This window comes from Sphaerodactylus townsendi, linkage group LG04, assembly GCF_021028975.2.
Source record: "Sphaerodactylus townsendi isolate TG3544 linkage group LG04, MPM_Stown_v2.3, whole genome shotgun sequence".
Lineage (NCBI taxonomy): Eukaryota > Metazoa > Chordata > Lepidosauria > Squamata > Sphaerodactylidae > Sphaerodactylus > Sphaerodactylus townsendi.
In genome coordinates, this window is record NC_059428.1 from 8,445,239 (window position 1) to 8,463,524 (window position 18,286).

The 18,286-nt window shown below is 59.5% G+C and overlaps 1 protein-coding gene across 1 annotated transcript; it reads right to left on the reverse strand.

The window, feature by feature from the left end:
* Window positions 1-4,485: 4,485 nt before the first annotated feature.
* LOC125431984 (FH2 domain-containing protein 1-like) lies at window positions 4,486-16,521 on the reverse strand. Its single transcript, XM_048495256.1, has 10 exons — window positions 16,082-16,521; window positions 11,797-11,858; window positions 11,543-11,645; window positions 11,371-11,456; window positions 11,175-11,275; window positions 10,787-10,857; window positions 10,447-10,554; window positions 8,102-8,172; window positions 5,989-6,268; window positions 4,486-5,444 (listed from the first exon to the last, which is right to left on the reverse strand). Exons 1-10 carry the CDS (start codon window positions 16,454-16,456, stop codon window positions 4,854-4,856), a joined length of 1,848 nt encoding a protein of 615 aa, XP_048351213.1. The 5' UTR covers window positions 16,457-16,521; the 3' UTR covers window positions 4,486-4,853.
* Window positions 16,522-18,286: the final 1,765 nt, after the last annotated feature.

Consider the following 18,286-nt stretch of genomic DNA (forward strand, 5'->3'; position numbering starts at 1 on the left):
GCAAGCGCCGGGCCAGCCCCGTCGAGGCCAGCCCCGCAGAGGCCGAGCCAAACGCACACCCCGCCCGCCCGGCGCACCGGCTGCCTGCCTCCGCCGCCAGGTCGAGCCAGCCAGCGCGGGGGCTCTTCCGACCGGGGGCCTCCCCCCCCCCGCACCCTAGCTCCCCGGGGAGCCGTCGGGCACTCTGCCCGTGGCTCCCGCACTGGGTGGGGGGGCAGAGCCGCATCTGCTCCGGCGGGAACCCCCTCCAGGGCCTTGGCCAGATTCAGCGCGCTCAGACCAGTGGCAGGCAGGACCAACCCAGCCCGAGAGACCCCCGTCCCACCAACAACCCGCAGCCCCCCCCCCCCCGTGGAAGCTCCCATGTTGGCGGTGGGGGGAGAAGATACCTCAGTTCTGCTGGTGTCGAGGTCAGGAAGGGGGGGGAAGCACTGGATCCAGCTGTGAGGGTTCCTGGCGCCCGCCCACCCCCCCCCCAGGGTGGACGAAAGTTGATGCCCAGCTGCCATTCTGAAGTGAGCCGCCCTCTCCAAAGCTGACCCCCGACAATCCCCTGGGAGGAGGAACAGCGAAGAGAGACCCCAGGAATGACTGCTTGGGGCACAGACCCCGGCCTCTCCCCAGGAGACTGTCCAGGCAGTGGGGGCAGCGGATGGATTGGCTGGCCTTTCACAGTGCCAACATTGTGCAATTGTGGGTCAACTGTGTGGGCTTCGTGTGGGGGATGCTGTTTGATGATGTTGCAGAGTCTCCCTTGTAAGCTGTGCTGCTGCCACATGGTCAGACAAATAAAGATGCCGAAGGGAACGGCCGGGAGGGTGTTTTTCCAGGCGTCTCACACTTCTAACCTTAGCTGCTGAAGCTTTACAAAGGGGGAGGGTCTGGACTCTGGACTAGGTGTGTGCCGAGTGGACTGGGGCAGGAAATCTCACAGCAACCCACAGCCTCCGCTTAGATCGACCCCCCCCTCTCCCCCAGAGATGCCAGAAACCCCCTGGTCCCTGCTGCTAACAACCTCATAAGGCTACCTGCATTACTTTCTTTCCTTAGCCTTTATTTGGCATAAAACAAATAAAATAAAATCCTATCAAAAATACAGAACTTATAATAAAAGCAGTATTCAAATATGTAGCATAAGTGCAGGCTACTGGATATACATCACTTCCAATAAAAATTATGCTACCGTTTCACAAGTTGTGAGATCAGAATTATCCAGTAAAAAAAGGAGTCTGCAGGGAGCCTCCATTTCATCAGGAATCAGAGAAAACATATTAGAATATTTTAATCTAATATTTGCCGACTCGGGGCAGAACAATTGATGTATCAATATTTCAATTTGTTGTTTGTTACAAGAGCAGAACTCCCTTTCACTCGTTTCTACGTTGTTGAATCTACCACGCAATAAAGCAGAGGGGCTACTGGCATTACCAAATGGGAAGGGGGCTCGGCCTAGTTGCCACCCTGGTAGGGGCTGGGGGGGGGGCTCGGCCCAGTTGCCAGCGGGGGGGGGGGGCTCAGCCTAGTTGCCAGCCTGGGGGGGGGCTTGACCCAGTTGCCAGCCGGGGGGGGGGGGCTCAGCCTCGTTGCCAGCCTCCCACCAGCCAGCACCAGAGCCCCCTCCTGCTGCTTCCAGCTCTCCTGCTCCAGGGACGGTGAACTGGGTCCCTGCTGCCCCCACCCTATCCTTTGGACAGTGTTCCCAGACCTCAGGCTGTGTCACTTAAGGAGCTCCTCCCCCCAAGTGTGCAGGGTCCACACAAAGACTCAGGCTCCACGGGGGGGGGGGGAGGGGAGGTGGAAACCTGCAGCCCCCTCCCCATCCCTGTCCTTAGGCTGGACGATGTGTGGACAACAGGCCAGTGTTACTTGAATGTCCTCCGTTCTCAAAGTCGGGGCTTCTCCCGCACCCCTTGCTCCTCTATTGAGTCTGGGGGCCCTGTGAGGGGACCCACGGGATGGCGGCCCCTGCTGGAGGCAGACACCCCCAGGCAAGCAGAGGGGACAAGAGGAGCCGGTTGTAACCCTGCCCAGGGAAGGTGGAGAGACAGAGGTGCGCACGAGGAGGACCTTTGCACTTCATGAGACAGGCTGCGCCACTTGGCTCTCATCCCTTGAAGTGGGAGAGGAGAAACACCCCCCCCCCCATTAGCAGGTCATCCTTCAAGGGGTCTGTGCTTGGAGCAGGACGCCTCATTCGCGCGCCCCTCCCCACCACCTGTGAGACTGCAGAGGGTCCCAAGTTCCTAAAGACTGACACTCTGGGGCAAGTCCTTGGTGGGGGTGGGGTGGGGAGAGAAACACCCTGGCTCAAGGAAGGGGGCTGCCATCTCCCTCCACGGGCCAGCTCCCAGGGACCCCCCCCCTATCAAGCATGGGGGGGCATGAATGAGAGAAACTGGTCAGGAGGCTGGAACTGATCCAGGGAAGGTGCACATAATCTCACTGGACTTTGAGACTTCAGCTGTTTATAGGCTGCCTCTCCCTGAGCCTCCAGGTGCGTTGGATCGTGGGAGTGGAGGCAGGTCAGCACCTCCCTGAGACCAGGGCCTGGAGCACGACCTGCACATATCAGGGAAAACTTTGCTTCAGACGTGGTGAGAAGAGCCTCTCTGCCCTCGCCGCATCCATCTGGAATTCTACACATTGGGGGGCCCCACTGAAGCCAGGCTGGCTGACCGCCCCGTGTCGAACTGTGGACACTTTAGCCAGGTTGCCACCAAATGAAATACTGAAGACAAACTCTTTGAGTTGGAGTATGATGTCTCGATGGCCCAGGCCAGCAAGTTCTGCTCGCCAATCCCCCTCGGTATTTCATACGACTCCTGGGGCATGGCCAAATATCTGCTTCCACTTCCTGACCCTAAGTTGCTTCGTGCTCTAACTGCAGCTAGGTCTGACCCTCTGCCGTGAGACAAGCCACGTTCTGCTCCACTGTCCTCTATATGAGACAGCTCGATTAAAACTTCTGCTACCTCTCTGGGGCGGTTCTGAAAACTGGACAGATGAACAAAAGACATCGTTTCTTTCGAATAATATTTTGGGTGCAGCTTTAGAGCAAATAGTTAGGTTCCTTAGTATAGTTATAAGTGTTCTTAATTATCTTGGACAGATTTATGGAGACATCAATCTATGGCTCCCAATCTTGATCTTCCTTGATCTGAGATGGCAAATGCCTTAACAGACCAGGTGCTCGGGAGCAGCAGCCGCAGAAGGCCCTTGCTTTCCCCTCCTGCAGGTGAGCTCCCAAAGGCACCTGGTGGGCCACTGCGAGCAGCAGAGAGCTGGACTAGATGGACTCTGGTCTGATCCAGCTGGCTTGTTCTTATGTTCTAACTTTTTGTTTGGTTATTTTAACACCTGTGTTTACTTTCACTTGAGTGTGTGCCATTAAAGGTCTCGACTTGACTTGAGATAGTGGGAGTGAAACACAGTGAACAGGATTGGGCGTCCGAGGAACTGTGCAAACAGCTGCAGAAACCAGAAACGCAGCTGGGAAAAACCTGCTAGCAAAGCCCCCGGGTCCCTGCGTCAGCTTTCCGCCTGCAGAGGGCTGCGCTGCCAGAACAGGGATTTGAGGGTGATACTCGGATCCAGCGGGACTTCTTTTCTCCAAGGAAGGCGTGCCTCTGCTGTCTACTTCCATTTTCCGGAATGCAAGTGCTGGAACTTAACCCCTCCCGCAGTCTGGTGCCACCGGTCAGCATCCAATATCAGGAGAGCAGACATAAGAACATAAGAACGAGCCAGCTGGATCAGACCAGAGTCCATCTAGTCCAGCACTCTGCTACTCAACAGTGGCCCACCAGGTGCCTTTGGGAGCTCACATGCAGGATGTGAAAGCAAGGGCCTTCTGCTGCTGCTGCTGCTGCTGCTGCTGCTGCCAAGCACCTGGTCTGCTAAGGCATTTGCAACCTCAGATCAAGGAGGATCAAGATTGGGAGCCATAAATCGACTTCTCCTCCATAAATCTGTCCAAGCCCCTTTTAAAGCTATCCAGGTTAGTGGCCATCACCACCTGCTGTGGCAGCATATTCCAAACACCAATCCCACGTTGCGTGAAGAAGCGTTTCCTTTTATTAGTCCTAATTCTTCCCCCCAGCATTTTCAATGGATGCCCCCTGGTTCTAGGATTGCGAGAAAGAGAGAAAAATTTCTCTCTGTCCACATTTTCTAACCCAGGCATAATTTTACAGACTTCAATCCTCTCCCCCCTCAGACGTCTCCTCTCCAAACTAAAGAGCCCCAAACGCTGCAGCCTCTCCTCATAGGGAAAGTGCTCCACCAAAGGCCTCCGTCACTTTGCACCACTGGGATTGGTTGACATCAAAAGTGTGGCAAGGATTTTCCTTCCTGCCTCTTCTCACCCCACCCCCACCATTAAAAATCGTGTCATGGAAAAGTCCCTCTGAGATACCCCCCACCCCCCAAAAAACAGCATTAGGTGGGAGCCAGGATTCCAACTTTGCTCAAATCCAGCCCAGGCAGTAAAGACTCAAACCATTTATTCAGATTAACACATTTAAAAAGAAACAAGAGAGGGAGCTTTTAAAAACTCTGGAGCAGCAATATTGGGCAGGGGTGGGGTGGGGGGGCTGCTGCTGCTGCTGCTGCTGTCTGGGGCAAGGAGTTATGGGGAAGACCTGGGCGGTCCCGCTCTGTGCTCGGAGGCTGGGGGGCCAGAGGCTCCAATCCCAGTGGCCGGAAGGAAGGGAGGAAGGAAGGGGAAGGGATGCAGGCTGGACGGAGCAGAGAAGCCCCAGTAGGACCAGGCAGGAGCCCCCACCGAACCCCCTGCTCCTGGTCTCCCCCTCCCCAGCCTCCCCCCCCCGCCTGGGCAAGCAGCCAGGGGCCCCTCAGCCCTCAGACGGGGACTGTCCTTTATCTCCAACGCTCAGCCTGCGGAAGAATCCCACCAGCCCAGAGCCCTCCTGGGGGGATCCTGGGGGGGTCGCTGCTGCTGCTGCCCCTGGGAGGAGCTTCCTTTGGAAAAGAGTGGGGAAGCGGAGGCCCTGGGGGGCGCCTGGCGAAGGGAGCTCCTTGGAGGGCTCCAGCAGAGGCGACCTCAGCAACGCCTTGAGGCCCTGTCCGAAGCGCCTGCCCCGCTTGGCCTTGCTGGGGGGAGCCGACGCGGGGAGAGCTGCTGTGGGCGGCTCTTGCAGGGAAGGCTGGGAGCCGGGGGACAGCAGGGTGAGCGTGTGCCTCCGCCTGGGGGGCAACGGCCTCTCTCGGGGCTGGGGGCTGCCTGGGCAGGGGTGAGGCCCCCGCAGGGAGCGGCCGCCCTGGCCAGGACGAAGCGCCCCCAGGAAGAGCAGGTCCAGCTGCATGTCCAGCAGGTCAGGATCCCGGGCGGAGCACGTGGCGATGGAGCGCCGCTGCCTCTTCTCCCGGCGCACCTGCTCCTGCTGCTGGCGCCGCCGCTCCGTCGCCTCCCGAGCCTGGTTCTCCTGCCGGTGGGGAAGGAGGAAAGGAGGAGGGCTGCCACCTGGCCCTCCCGTTCAGACCGGCCGGCCCCTGAGGGGGATGGGGCGGGCTACGCCCTGCTACCCCAGCATGCTTTTGGGCAAGGAGATGCCCCCGCCCCCCGGCCTAGGGGTTGTCCAGTGGAGAGCCAATGGGCGCAAAGGGCACACAACATCTCCTCAAGGTTCAGTCTGTCCCTGAAAAGCAGGAATTTGGCACCAGGGCCCAAGCTGGGGGGTTTAAACCGCCCCCCCCCCGAGCCCCTGTTCCCTACACAGACAACCCAGACAACACAGACAACTACACAGTAAGCCAGTGGAAGGGCGACTGCCCACAGCCACGTTCTGCTAGTTCCCTCCCAGTAACTTGCATCATGACTATACTGGTCAGCCACACTAAAAACTGGGCAACTGCACTGGTCATTCAAATAAGGGTGGCCCACTGAGAAGGGAGGCAGCAGGGAGGGAGGACGAGAGGCCACCGGGGGGGGGCAACTCTTTGCGGGCAACAACCCAGCGCAGCACCCACCTGAGCCGCGAGAAGGAAGCGCTCCCCAAACGCCTGGAAGATGCGGCAGCACTCGGCCAGGCTGAAGGCCTCTGGCTCCTCGCAGAAGAAGTTGCAGAGCGTGGCCGTGGCTCGCTTCAGGTCGTCCAGCGAGGCCCCCACAAGGCTCAGCTCCGCCTCCGCCACGTGCAGGAACGGCTCCATCTGGGCCTTCAAGTCCAGGGCCTCCAGCCCCTCCCGAGCCCCCACGACTCGCTGGCCCAGCCGATGCAGCTCCGCCGCAACCTCTGGACCCACAATCCTGGTGGGAAGAGACGCGGATCCTTGCAGGACGGAACCCGGGGCGGGGGGGGGGGGAGCGCTGAGGAGGCTCTTTTTGCTTGGGGGGAGGAGCGTGGCCTTGCTCCACTGGGCACTAAGAGCCAGCTCTCCCCCTCTCTAACGGAAGGAGTGCCCCCCCTATTGCAGCCTTTCTGGGCAGTCACGGTGTGTGCCCACCCCCTCTAAAGGACTTTATAAAGAAAAACCCAGCAGGGGACTGACTGTTTGGGCCAATAACAGGCCACCGGGATGGTGGTGGCAGCAGCAGCAGCAAGGGGCTCCAGCAAGGTGGCAGCAGCCAGCCAAAAGGGCACTCGGCCACTGGGCCTCTAGCGGCCGAGCCAGCCTCAGGATCACGGAGCCCCCCTGGGCCCGGGGTTGGCCAGCTGCGTCCCCTGCAGTTTCCCTCTCCCTCCCTTGGGAAGGGCCAGTCGGCATCAGCCACGCAGGAGGGGTCCAGACAGGCCCTCAAGCAAAAGGGACCCTCCCAGAAAGCCCATCGTTCTGTGTCTGCTCGCGGGGAGAAAACCCTCCTGGCACAACTGGGGACGTCAAGGTTGGTGGGTTCTGACGGTCCCAACGTCCCCTGTTGCCCACAGCAACGCCACGTGCCCCTCTGCCCAAAAGATCAGCCCAGCCCCCTCCCTCTGCAGCATTCAAGACCTCCCTGGGCCCTGCTGATTCGGGGGCGCGGATGTCCAGACCTCTCACTGGGCCTATGCAGAAGATCCTCCAGCTGCAAAGTGGCCTACGAGAGACCCCACCCCCCCCACCCCCCCGGGGGCTCCCCCAAGCCCTGGAGGTGGTCATCGGTGAAAGCCCACCGAATATCCACCAAGGCCTGGAATGGCTCTATCCAGTCAGAGGTCGGCTTTGTCCATCCGGCAGGCCGGATATGGACAGGGATGCTGCTGCTGCCGCTGCAGGGTCAGGTCTTCCTGCCAAGGAGTGCCTCTGCCTCCTCCGCCAATCAGGAGTCGGTGCGCCCAGCACCCACCAGGCAGCTGGGGGTGTGGCTGGGGGTGGCTCCTCCCCTGACCCCAGGGCCTCGTGGGTGGCGGCACCGACTTCTCCTGACAAGGTGTTGCTGGAACCCTTCGCTGCAGCTGTCTTCTTGCCTGAAAGGACTGTGGGAAGGAGCGCCCCGTCCCCTGTGCCCGGCCAGCCTGGCTGTGCTCGACTGGAGCCAGGGGCAGGAAAGCACTCACATCTATTTCGCCGGGGAGGGGGTGGGAGGGACCGGCAGAAGGGCACTTGGCCCATTGGGTCATAATCTCCTGTGGGGGCGGGTGGGCGGGTGGAGGGATGTTCAAAATAAGAAGATCTCTCAAACTTAAACCTCTCTCTCCCACCCCCCCAGATGCGTATGGGGGGGATGGCGCCCGAATACAACCCCTTCTCTGGGCACCCCCTCTGTGGGTGCTCTGAGCCCCACCCCCACAACCTGCATAAAGGGTGGGGCTCGCCCGCCCCCCCCCAATGACCAAAAGGCGTGTACGCCTCTGCACTCCCCACACTCCTGCCGCCCTGGACCAATTCAAGGGCTGTGGGCAAAACCACACCCAGGTCACAAAAAGAGGGGAATAAATGCAAACAGATACATGAACAGTGACTTGGTTCAAGTCCCCTTGGGCAGTTTTGGGAGGTCACTTCTGGCCCAGGTGAAATGCCAGGAAACCGGCGGTCATGTCAGCCATCTTCTACTCTACGGCATGAAGCCTCCGGAAGCCCAACGGCCAGGCCTCCCAGAGCGAGCAGGACCACCACCCCCACCCGCGCCCAGGCAGAGAAGGGAAGGGGGTGCCCTCCTTACCGCGAGGCCGGCCCAACATGGGGGAGCTTCCTGGGGAAGAAGAGAAGTCGCGGGTCTTTCTTCTCCGCCTCCTGCGCAAAGCAAAGGGAAAGCGTCCCTGAGTCAGTCGCTCTTTGGAGGCCGCTGGTGCGAGAGGTGGCTCCGGAGTCTGGGCCTGCGCTGGGCCAGCTGAGCCCCCTTCCCTTCCCTTCCGCCTCCCCAAGAGCCACCCTGCTGAGCTGCTGTGCAGACCGGGTCCAGAAGCTCCCAGTAGCCGTGCAGACCCCAAACAAGGGGCTCCTGTTCCCCCACCTGAGAGATGACATTTTCCAAGCTGCTGAAAAGTTGGTCCAAGGTCTCATTACGGAAAGCCCAGCAAGGAAAGGGCTGAGGTTGGGCAGCGAAGGACAGCCATTCTGCGAGGGGCTTATCTCTGCCTGCGTCAGCAAGGGGGCCAAAATGCCTTTGTGGCGAAAGGGCTGCCCTCCTTCCCCTACAGCCCCCAACTGCAGCCATTCTCCCCCTTCCCCACCCCACTCCAAGAAGGGCAGCTAGTCACCCCTCTGGGAAATGGGAGCCAGAGGCCAGGGAGTGGCCGGGGCCAGAGGGCTCCGGGGCGACACTAGAACCCCTGAATCCTTTCCACAGGCATTTCTACGCATCCAATATTTATAAAACTGATCTTTTGTATTACTTAAGTGCAACACTTCATACTCATTAAACGCCCTTTAACTTGCCTGGGCCCAGTCCTGCCTCCTGTCGAAGCCCAACTGCATCCCAGCTCTGCCTTCCAAGGTATTGAACCCCCCCCCCCCAGTTCAGCGTCATCCAGACTTGATGCGCACCTTTCTGCGCTCCCTTCTCTAAGTCATCTATAAAGCTGTTAAACGGCACCAGGCCCAAAACAGAACTCTGAGGCATCCGACCCGTCACCTCCCTCCAGGCCGATGGGAAGCCACAAAGCCTCACCCCTGGGTTCAGCCGGCCACTCAGGCCTTGATTCACCCCCCAGAGACTGGGCTTCCTGTCAGAGTCTGGGGCTTCTGTCCTGCGTCCTGCCTCATTCACATGCCTGGCAGTATCTACGTCCTGTCATCCTGCTTGCTGCTTTGCAGGTAAAGAGGCCCCCCCAGCTGGAGGGCGGGAAGCTGAAGGGCAGGGGGTCATCACACAGCGGCCCCAAGGTCCGGCTCCCAGGCAACGAGAAGCGGCAGAGGTATCACCAGGGACATCCGGTGGGCCCCTCCCTGCGAGGAGCAGAGTGCTGGGCTGGCTGGACTCTGGTCTGATCCAGCCGGCTCTTTCTGATGGCCTCAGATGTCTGACATCATTACGCCTGAATGTGCACGGTTCCCGCTGGCATGAATGGCCGTTCGCCCAGCGACATGGGTAGCCCCATGTCTCCTTAGGCCATAGGTGTCAAACTCGTGCCCCTCCAGATGTTATGGACTACAATTCCCATCATCCCCTGCCAGCTCATGCTGGCAGGGGATGATGGGAACTGTAGTCCATAACATCTGGAGGGCCGCGAGTTTGACACCTGTGCCTTAGGCGGTACGCCACTGGTCTGGCATGACTTATTTCTAAGAAAGCCCTGCCGAGACTTCACCGTGCCTCTCCAAGGCTCACAGGCTCCTTCGCCATCCCATGTGCTCAGGGTTCAGAGGGGGCAGCCCAAAGTCAGGTCCCCCCCCCCGGGAAACAGAATCAGCACTTTCTTAGCAGTTCCCTCCCACAGACTCTGCTCCCCCAGAGACCCTGGGAAACGGCTCCTTAGAGACCAAGAAGATTTGGGGTGCACAAGCTTCTGAACCCCAGGGTGCCTTGGTCTGGTTCTCAAAAGCTCACCCCCCCCCAAAACCTGGTTGGTCGCTCTGGTGGGGCTCCCAGATCCCACCCCTCCCACCACCAGTGGCGGGTGAGGAGCAGGGCTGACAGATACAGGCGGAGAAACTCCTGGCACTTTAAGGGGTGGATCCTATGTGGGACGGGGGTGCAATACCAGAGAGCCCCCCCTTCCGAGGCAGCCCTTTCCCCCAGGCAAACTGGTCTCTGTCGTCTGGCAAAGAGCTGTAATTTTGGAGGGTCCCCAGGTGCCCCCTGGAGGATGGCACCCCCACTCTCAGGCACTCCTGGATTCGACTCCAGCTCTTCCGCTGCCGACCAACATGGCCGCCTCCTGCCCCTGGTTTTAGGAACAGCCCCACCCAACCTTTGATGCCCACGGCCGGCCTGCTCTCCAAAGAGGGCCCCCAACGTGGCGAGCCTCCAAACCGCTTCCTTTCCCTTCCCTTTGGGACTGACTGGAGAACGCCAGGTGGGCCACGAGCGGAGCAGGGAATCGCCAAGCGCCCCCCACGACTCACCAGCGCCACGAAGTGCAGCAAGTCCACGCCAGGCCTGTTGGCTTTGGTGTCGGCCAGCCGGAGCAGCGAAGACATGTGGAAGCCGAGGGCAGAGCCGGCGTAGCCTCCCTGCGGGTGGGGCACGAAAACGGGAAGCCGCCAGTGGGACAGCCCCCGGCCAGAGCCCCCCCTTGCACAGACGCGCACCTCTGGCCCCCAGAGCCCCAAGGCCCAGAGCCCCACTGCCAGCTCCTCCGGGTCCCTGGCCAGCCGAAGGAGCCCCTGGCCCAGGCCTAAGCGGCTGGAGGAGGGGTTGTCTCCTGCCCAGGTTGCCCCGCTCTGTCCATCCCGAGCCGGGTACCTCATTCATGTAGTTGCCAGCCTCCAGGACCAGCCGGATGACGTCATGGAGCTCTTCGCAGCCCAGCAGCTCTGTGGGGGAGGGAGGGGGAGGGGCTGCGTGGGGACATCTTTGCCCTCCCCACAGTCTGGGGACTGAGGTGCTGACCTGTTGATAGGGGGTGGGGCAAGGAAGAGCAATGGGGAGCCCCCCCCTGGCCACCCCCAGCCCCCACAAGGCAGACTGGAGCGCAACCCACCCACCCCCATCCCTTTGTATTTTGCACTTTCGCAAGCACAGCGGAGCCCCCCCTCACCCCGAGGAGGGCCCATCAGGCCCACGCCCGAGTCTCTCAGGACAGAACAGTCCAGCCCAGAGCCCCCCCCCCAGCCCCCCCAACTTTGCCCACCTGCAGCTGCCTCTGCCATGGTCTGGATGGCCGACCGCAGGGCACTGAGATGCGGGAAGAACTCCTCCTTCAGCACCAGCAGCTCCAAGCGGTGGGCATAGCTGGGAAAGGCAAAGGCAGCATGGGGCCCCCTGCCAGAGCAGTGCCAGGAAGGGCCCCCCTCGCCACACCGGCCCCCCCCCCCCCCCGCCCTCACCTGGGCACCTGGACCAGCAGCAGGGCGAAGACCTCGGCCTCGGAGAGCTGGCTCGGGCTCCCCTGGAACGCCAGCAGCCTCTGGACCTTCCCAAACAGAAGCAAGCGGGTCACTCCCGCTGGGGAGCAAAGCAGCGGCCCCGGCCCCTCCCCACTCCTCCCCTGCTGCTCACCTCTTCCCCGTCGGGCAGCAGCTTGGTCAGCTCCAGCAGCTTCTCTGCCCCATAGAGAGCCCCGGCTCCATCCCGGATGTCGGCCACGATTGCTTGCACAGGCCTGGGGGGAGGGACAGCGGTGGCTGGCAGGCAGGCAGGCACTGTGGGGGGACCCTCCGCACCCAGCCCACAGGAGGGGCCCCCCTGACCCAGAGCCCTCCAGCAGGGGCTCAGGCTCCCCCCCACCCCCACCCCCCGGGCCTCCACTCTACCTTTTGAACTGCTTCAGGAAGATGCCCAGGTTCAGAATCCTTTTGGAGTCCAGCAGAGAGGCCTGTGGGAGTTGGGGGGGGGGGGAGGCAGCCCAGGTGAGGAGAAGGACAACCTGCCCGCTCGCCTGCAGCCACCCTGGAAGCGCCACTCATCTCTGCACACACAGCCGAGCAGTGGCAGCTGCCTCCCTCCCTTTTGGGGAACCAAAATGTTGCCTTTTCATTCCTTGGCTTAATTTGGCAGAGTTTTGCTTTGCAATTTTTTTTTTTAAGTTTGGGGAGAAAAATCAATACAAATGTCACTGAAGCAGGAAAATGGGATGCACTTCTGGAGGCACCATCTCAAAAAGAACATCCCACAGCTGGAAAAGCATCAAGGGGGGGACTGGAGCAGGGGCCTGCAACCTGTGGCTCTCCAGATGTTCATGGACTACAAATTCCATGCTGGCAGGGGCTGATGGGAACTGTAGTCCATGAACATCTGGAGAGCCACAGCTGCAGGCCCCTGGACTGGAGAAACATTCTCTCTGTGTGGAACAGGAGCGTTTAGGGCTCTCTGGTGTAGAGAAAGGCCAGCTGGGACGGGGAGAGGTCGTGCCAGAGAAAATGATGCCCGGCGCAGACAGCAAACCTCTCCCTCTTTTCTGAAGCACGAGCAGGAGGCGGGGCTGCCAAAGGAAATGATCTGCACCATTCTTCCCCCTAACCCAGCAGGCCTCCTTCACTTCGGGAGCTGACAAACTTCGATGACTTTGAGAAGGTTCTGCAAATCCGTGGCGCACGGTTCCACCAAGGGCGCTCAGCCACAACACACGCGCACCAGAACCTTTGTGCGCTGGAGATGCCACCTCTGACTGCCGAGCCATTCCCTTCCTGGCTACTGTGGCTGGAAACAGAGCGCCACAGACTCAGCAGGCCACCCGGTTGGCTCAGAGCTGGAGGTCTCAGCAGGCTGATCCACTGGGGCTGGGCAGAGGGCAAGCTTCCGGAGAGCCCCTCCCCCACTGACCTCGGCCTATTTATGTTCAAGGCAGTGAGGAGTGAGGGGCCCTGCCCTGCCCTGCCCACGCACCCACCCACGGCACCTGGCCACTCTCCATTCAGGCAGGTGAGTCAAGCACATACATAGAGGAAAAGCCACACACGCCCATAGGTAAGGCACCTTCACATTGTCTCTCCTGTGGGCCAGGGCAAGGAATCCCCCCACCTGCCAGCCAAAATATTTTGCACTGGAGAAAAGGGGCTCAGCCCAAAGGGGAAGATCCGAGCTGGTCTCTGCACCCCCCCCCCTTCCTGGGCAGCTGAGAGGAGAACTGATTTGGAGACCCCCTGCACATTCACAGGCGCATTTAGAGGTGGAGTCAAGGGTTGGGTGTGTGTGTGTGTGTGGGGGGGGGGTGTTTCTGAGTGATGCTTCTACCATCCTTTGGACAGCAGTCCTTTGGACAACTTTGCCAAGTAGGCCCACAGGATCTAGAAATATAAGATTTCTATAAATGTTCAAGTTGCAGGGAAAAACAATACTTTTTGTAAAAAAAAACTTGAAATGGAAATATATGAAACATCCACCTACATAGCAAATCTAAACTTCTTTCACTGATTTAAAAACATAGAATGCAACCGTTATAACTTAATTAATATGTACAATTGTACTCTTTGGAGTACTTATGGAATTTGAATACATAAATGACTGTGTTTTCTGTATGAAAACTGGAAGTATCCTCAATACTTGAGAAAGGGTTCCAAACTGTTGCCCCTTGGCCAGCATAGCACAAGCCCCCTACCCTATTTCCCCGAAAATAAGAAGGGTCTTATATTAATCTTTGCTCCAAAAGATGCGTTAGGGATTATTTTCAGGGGATGTCTTATTTTTTCCCCATGATTTTGAGCCCCCAGATCAGATCAGCTGTGCTGGGGAATCTGTAACCAGAGCTTATTTTTGGAGTAGGGCTTATATTTCAAGAATTCTCCAAAAATCGTGGTAGGGCTTATTTTTGGGGAAGGGCTTATTTTTGAGAAAATGGTATTTTATGCCATTTGAGAGGCTGGAGAAATAGGGAAAAAATGCCAGAGTGTGCAAAAGAAAATATAATAATTGGACAGAAACATGCTCATACATCACACTACGCTTTTTCTCAACGAAAGATAACAGGAGATTTGTGAATTAATCCACCATTTCCTGGACTTTCTGTGTTCTAGTTTGCTCCACTTGGGGGTCCTAGTGCCGACCTAGTTCTCAGCCCAGGGCTCTAGGACCCAAGCACAGCATTCCATAACAAAGACGGTCCAGAAAATGGCGGATTCATATACCATTCTACTGTCATCTTTATCTGGACATGAAGTTAAAGTTGTTAACAATGAAAACAGTGAACTCTTGGATAGTGTATTGTCCTTCAACGCACAATAGCATATTAATCGTTGCCAAAATTATTTCCATTTAAGCAAAAATATTTATTAATTTATTTGACTTCTACGTCATCTTCCCCTTTGAACAGGCTGAGAGCAGGTTACAACAGCTACGATTTACAACATTAAAATCAACCAGAGGTAAAAACATAATCTCTGCACCCCAGAACTAACAGGCAGGAGACCAATCAGGAGGGAAAGCAAATGAATCAAGGGCACAAAACAAACAGAAAAAGGGGCAGGAAGGAAGAGGGAGGAGGAGAGAGGCCAGCTGAGTCGGATACTGTTGCTGCTGTCGGCCACTGGGGCCGTGGTGGCGAACCTTTGGCACTCCAGATGTTATGGACTACAATTCCCATCAGCCCCTGCCAGCATGGCCAATTGGCCATCCCTCAGGGGATGGGGCGGTATAAAAGTTTAAATAATAAATAAATAAAAAATAAATAAATGCTAGGAGAGAGAGACAATATTCAAGCAGGCAGGAGTGCATCAAGTGCTAGAGATAATAGTCTGAAGGTGATACAGACAAGAACCCTGAAGAAGAAGAAAAAGAAAAAGAAGAAAAAGAAGAAGAGGAGGAGGAGGAGGAGGAGTTTGGATTTATATCCCCCCTTTTTCTCCTGCAGGAGACTCAAAGGGGCTGACAATCTCCTTGCCCTTCCCCCCTCACAACAACACCCTGTGAGGTGGGTGGGGCTGAGAGAGCTCCTAAAAGCTGTGACTAGCCCAAGGTCACCCAGCTGGCATGTGTGGGAGTGCACAGGCTAATCTGAATTCCCCAGAGAAGCCTCCACAGCTCAGGCGAATCAAACCCGGTTCCTCCAGATTAGATACATGAGCTCTTAACCTCACTACGCCACTGCTTTAAGAAGCAGCCGTGGGGAATGAACCGCGGTCCTAGATGTCTCTACACTAATGAACAAGAGCACGGGAAATAAACAAGACCAACTTAACCTCTTAACCGGGCAAAGCAAATATGGGATAACGGGCAGCACTGAAACCTGGTGGTGGGACGAGTCTCGTGGTCGGAATGTAATAGTGGAGGGGCATCACATATATTTAGAAAAACAGACCCACTAGGAAAGGAGGAGGAGGAGTAGCATGGCAAGTCAGGGGTGATTGCACCTGTGAGCAGGTCCAGGACTTAAATCCTGGAAGCCAGGCTTACAGCAGCTGGGTACAAATTCAGGGGAAGAGAAACAAGAGTGATCTCATGGCAGGGGTCTCTCACAGACCCCCCAAGCCAGACTGAAGAGCTGGACGATGCCTTCTTGGAACAGATGGCCAAAGGTTCAGAAAGAAGGTCCCGGTAGCAGTAATGGGAGATTTCAATTACCTGATATTTGCTGGGAATCCAACTCTGCTGTCAAGACTACAAGACCAACAGATTCCTCCCTGGCCCGGCGGGCAGCTTCATGGTCCAGAAGGCGGAAGAGGACCAACTACCTTAGATCTATTCCTATCCAGCAATGATGACCCGGTTAATGGGGGGCAGTGGTGGGGGCCCCAGAACAAGGGAGAGACCGTCTTCTCAGGCAGTTTGTTCATCCTGGGCAGAAGCGGGCAGTGGGGCGCCGCCGCCACAGACAGGAGCAGACCCCGCCCCCGCCCCCCCCGTCAAGACTCCAGAGCAACCGAGTCACCTGAAGACCGAGGGGGAGGAACCGCCCGTCCCGTCCCTCCGAAGGCAGGCCGACCGAGCAGCCGCCCGCCAAAAGCGCAGGCCGGAGCGGAGGCGGCCATAGGAGCCGGGCAACAGCCAGCCAGCCAACAGCCCCGGCCCGACGGCAGCCCCGGGGTGGAGTCACGGTTCACGGGGAGGGGGCTCCCGGCCGCCAGGACTCCCCGCCACGTCGGGCCTCTCCCGCCCCTTCCTCACCTGGTGGGCGGACGGACCACGCAGGCTCCCCCCGGCCGCTCCCGACGGCTGCCCGAAGAGCTCGTCCAGCAAGCGCCGGTCCAGGCCGAAGCCGCCCGGCCTGCTGCTGCCGCCGCCCGGCGTGGTCCAGAGGCTGCTTCGGCCCCCGCGCACCCGCTCGGCCGGCAGCACCTCCCAGTGGAAGGTGCGCAGCTTGCGACGGGCGGGCGTCGGGCTCCGGGCAGGCGGCGGCGGCGGAGGGGCCGGAGGGCTGGGCCCGGGTCGGCCGCCTGGGGCCCCGCGGCCCGGGGGAGGAGAGGCGGGGGAGCGGTCGGGGGTCGCCGCCGCCTCCTCCCGGGCCTCGGGCGACGACGGGGCGTCCCGCACCAGCACCATCGTCCGGCAGGCGCCGCCGGCCTCCTCCTTCCGCGTTCTCGACGGCGGCCCGCGCTCCTCGGGGGTCTAGCCGGCGCCTGAGCCAAGCCCCGCCCCGCCCCGCCCCGCCGGGGGCTCCCGCCGGCCCCTCCCCCACCCGCGCGGCGGCGGGTCAGTCTCCTCTGAGCAAGGCCGGCCTTCCCGGGCGACGACGGGGCTCCAGGCGCGGGGGGGCACCCTCCGGATTCCGCCTCTCCTCCTCGGCCCCAAGGGCAGCCGCCTGGGCATGTGCAGAGTGCGCAGCCCTCGCAACGGCGCTTGGGCCATCATAGGATCCCCCTTTCCCAGGCGCAGGACCGGACGGACGACAGCCCCAACCTCCCGGGCGACGCTGCCTGCCTAGCCCCGGGCCTCCACCCCCCCCCACGTGCCCGCCGCCTGGGACAGGGGCCGTTTGGAGGCCTTTGCGGCGGACTCGGCCCCTCTTGGCCACCCGCGGCTTAAGGGGAGAGAGGGGGGGTCACGGGGGGGGGGCTTCCCAGGGATTCTCCAGTTCTCCACAGCCGCTGTAACCAGCACAACTTTACACCATTGTGGGGGTGGGGAGAGAGACTTTAATGGCCCGCAGATGCGCCAGAGGTCACTGCACCCCCCCCCCCGTCTCACGGCAAGAGCCACAACAGAGCTGACAGCGCGGGGGGGGGGGAAGGTTCAGCTTTGGGCAAAAGGTTCCCCCCCCCCCGCCCAGGAGGGAGTCGTCTTGCGTGTTCCGGCCCCTGCGGACCTGTCCCGTGGCACTTGCAACCCCCCCAGTGAAGAAGAGGCCCCCCGGGGACCCGCCCCACAGCCCAGCTCAGGGGGTCATGTACGGGGCCGCCCCCGGACTGAGGGCAGCACAGCAGGTGGGGGGGGGGGAGCCCTGGCCTGCACGGACAAGCCTGGGGGAAGAGGCAGGACTCGCAAAAGCACTGCTGGAAGGTCCAGCAGAGCAGCCACTCCACGCCCCGCCCCCAAAGGACCAGCCCTGCAGCCCAACCACACACCGGCACTTGGCCTGGCTGCACCTGCCCACCCCACCCCCTACGGAAGAAGAGAGCCCAGCGGCAGGGTCAGAGCCATGACTCACGTCAGCCTGTCTCCTTGGTGCAGGGGCCAGCAGCTGAAAGGAGCCCCCTCCCCACCAGCTTGCAGGGGTGAACTTCAGGCAGAAGGAGTGAGGCGCGTGTCTGGGGGGGTCAGTGGGCTCTGCTTGGGGGGGGGAGGGTGACAAGCCCCGAGAGGCGTAGTAAGGGGAAATGGAGCCTGGTGCAAAAGATTAGTGCCCCCCCCCCCCCGCTGTCAGGGGTGCAATTGTTAAGCTAGCAACACCAAACTTTCAGGGTATCTTTAGGAGACTCTCCTTATGATACCACCCAGGATTGCAGAACTTTGGTTCAGCGGGTCCAAAGTTATGGACCCTCAAAGGTCCAGCTCTTATTAGCTCCCATTGGAAACAATGGGGGATGGGGCACCCCTTTTGGGGTACCCCCATAACTTTGGACCCCCTGAACCAAACCTCACCTAACTTGGAAAGTCCCACATAAAATCCCTGAAATTTTGGTGCTGCTAGCCTAAAAACTGCCCCCCCTTGCAGTCCAAAAATTGAAAAAAACACTTAAAAATAAAAAACCCACAAATGAAGCTGAATTTTTGCACCCCCCAGGCACGTGCCCAGTGCAACATGCACCCCCTCCCCCTTGTAGCGACGCCTCTGCAAGCCCCCCCCCCAGGTCACGGTCACCGTCCAGGGAGAACTTCCTCTCCTCAGCCACCCACCCCGGCAGGCAGGCAGGCAGGCGGCGGCAGCAGGCT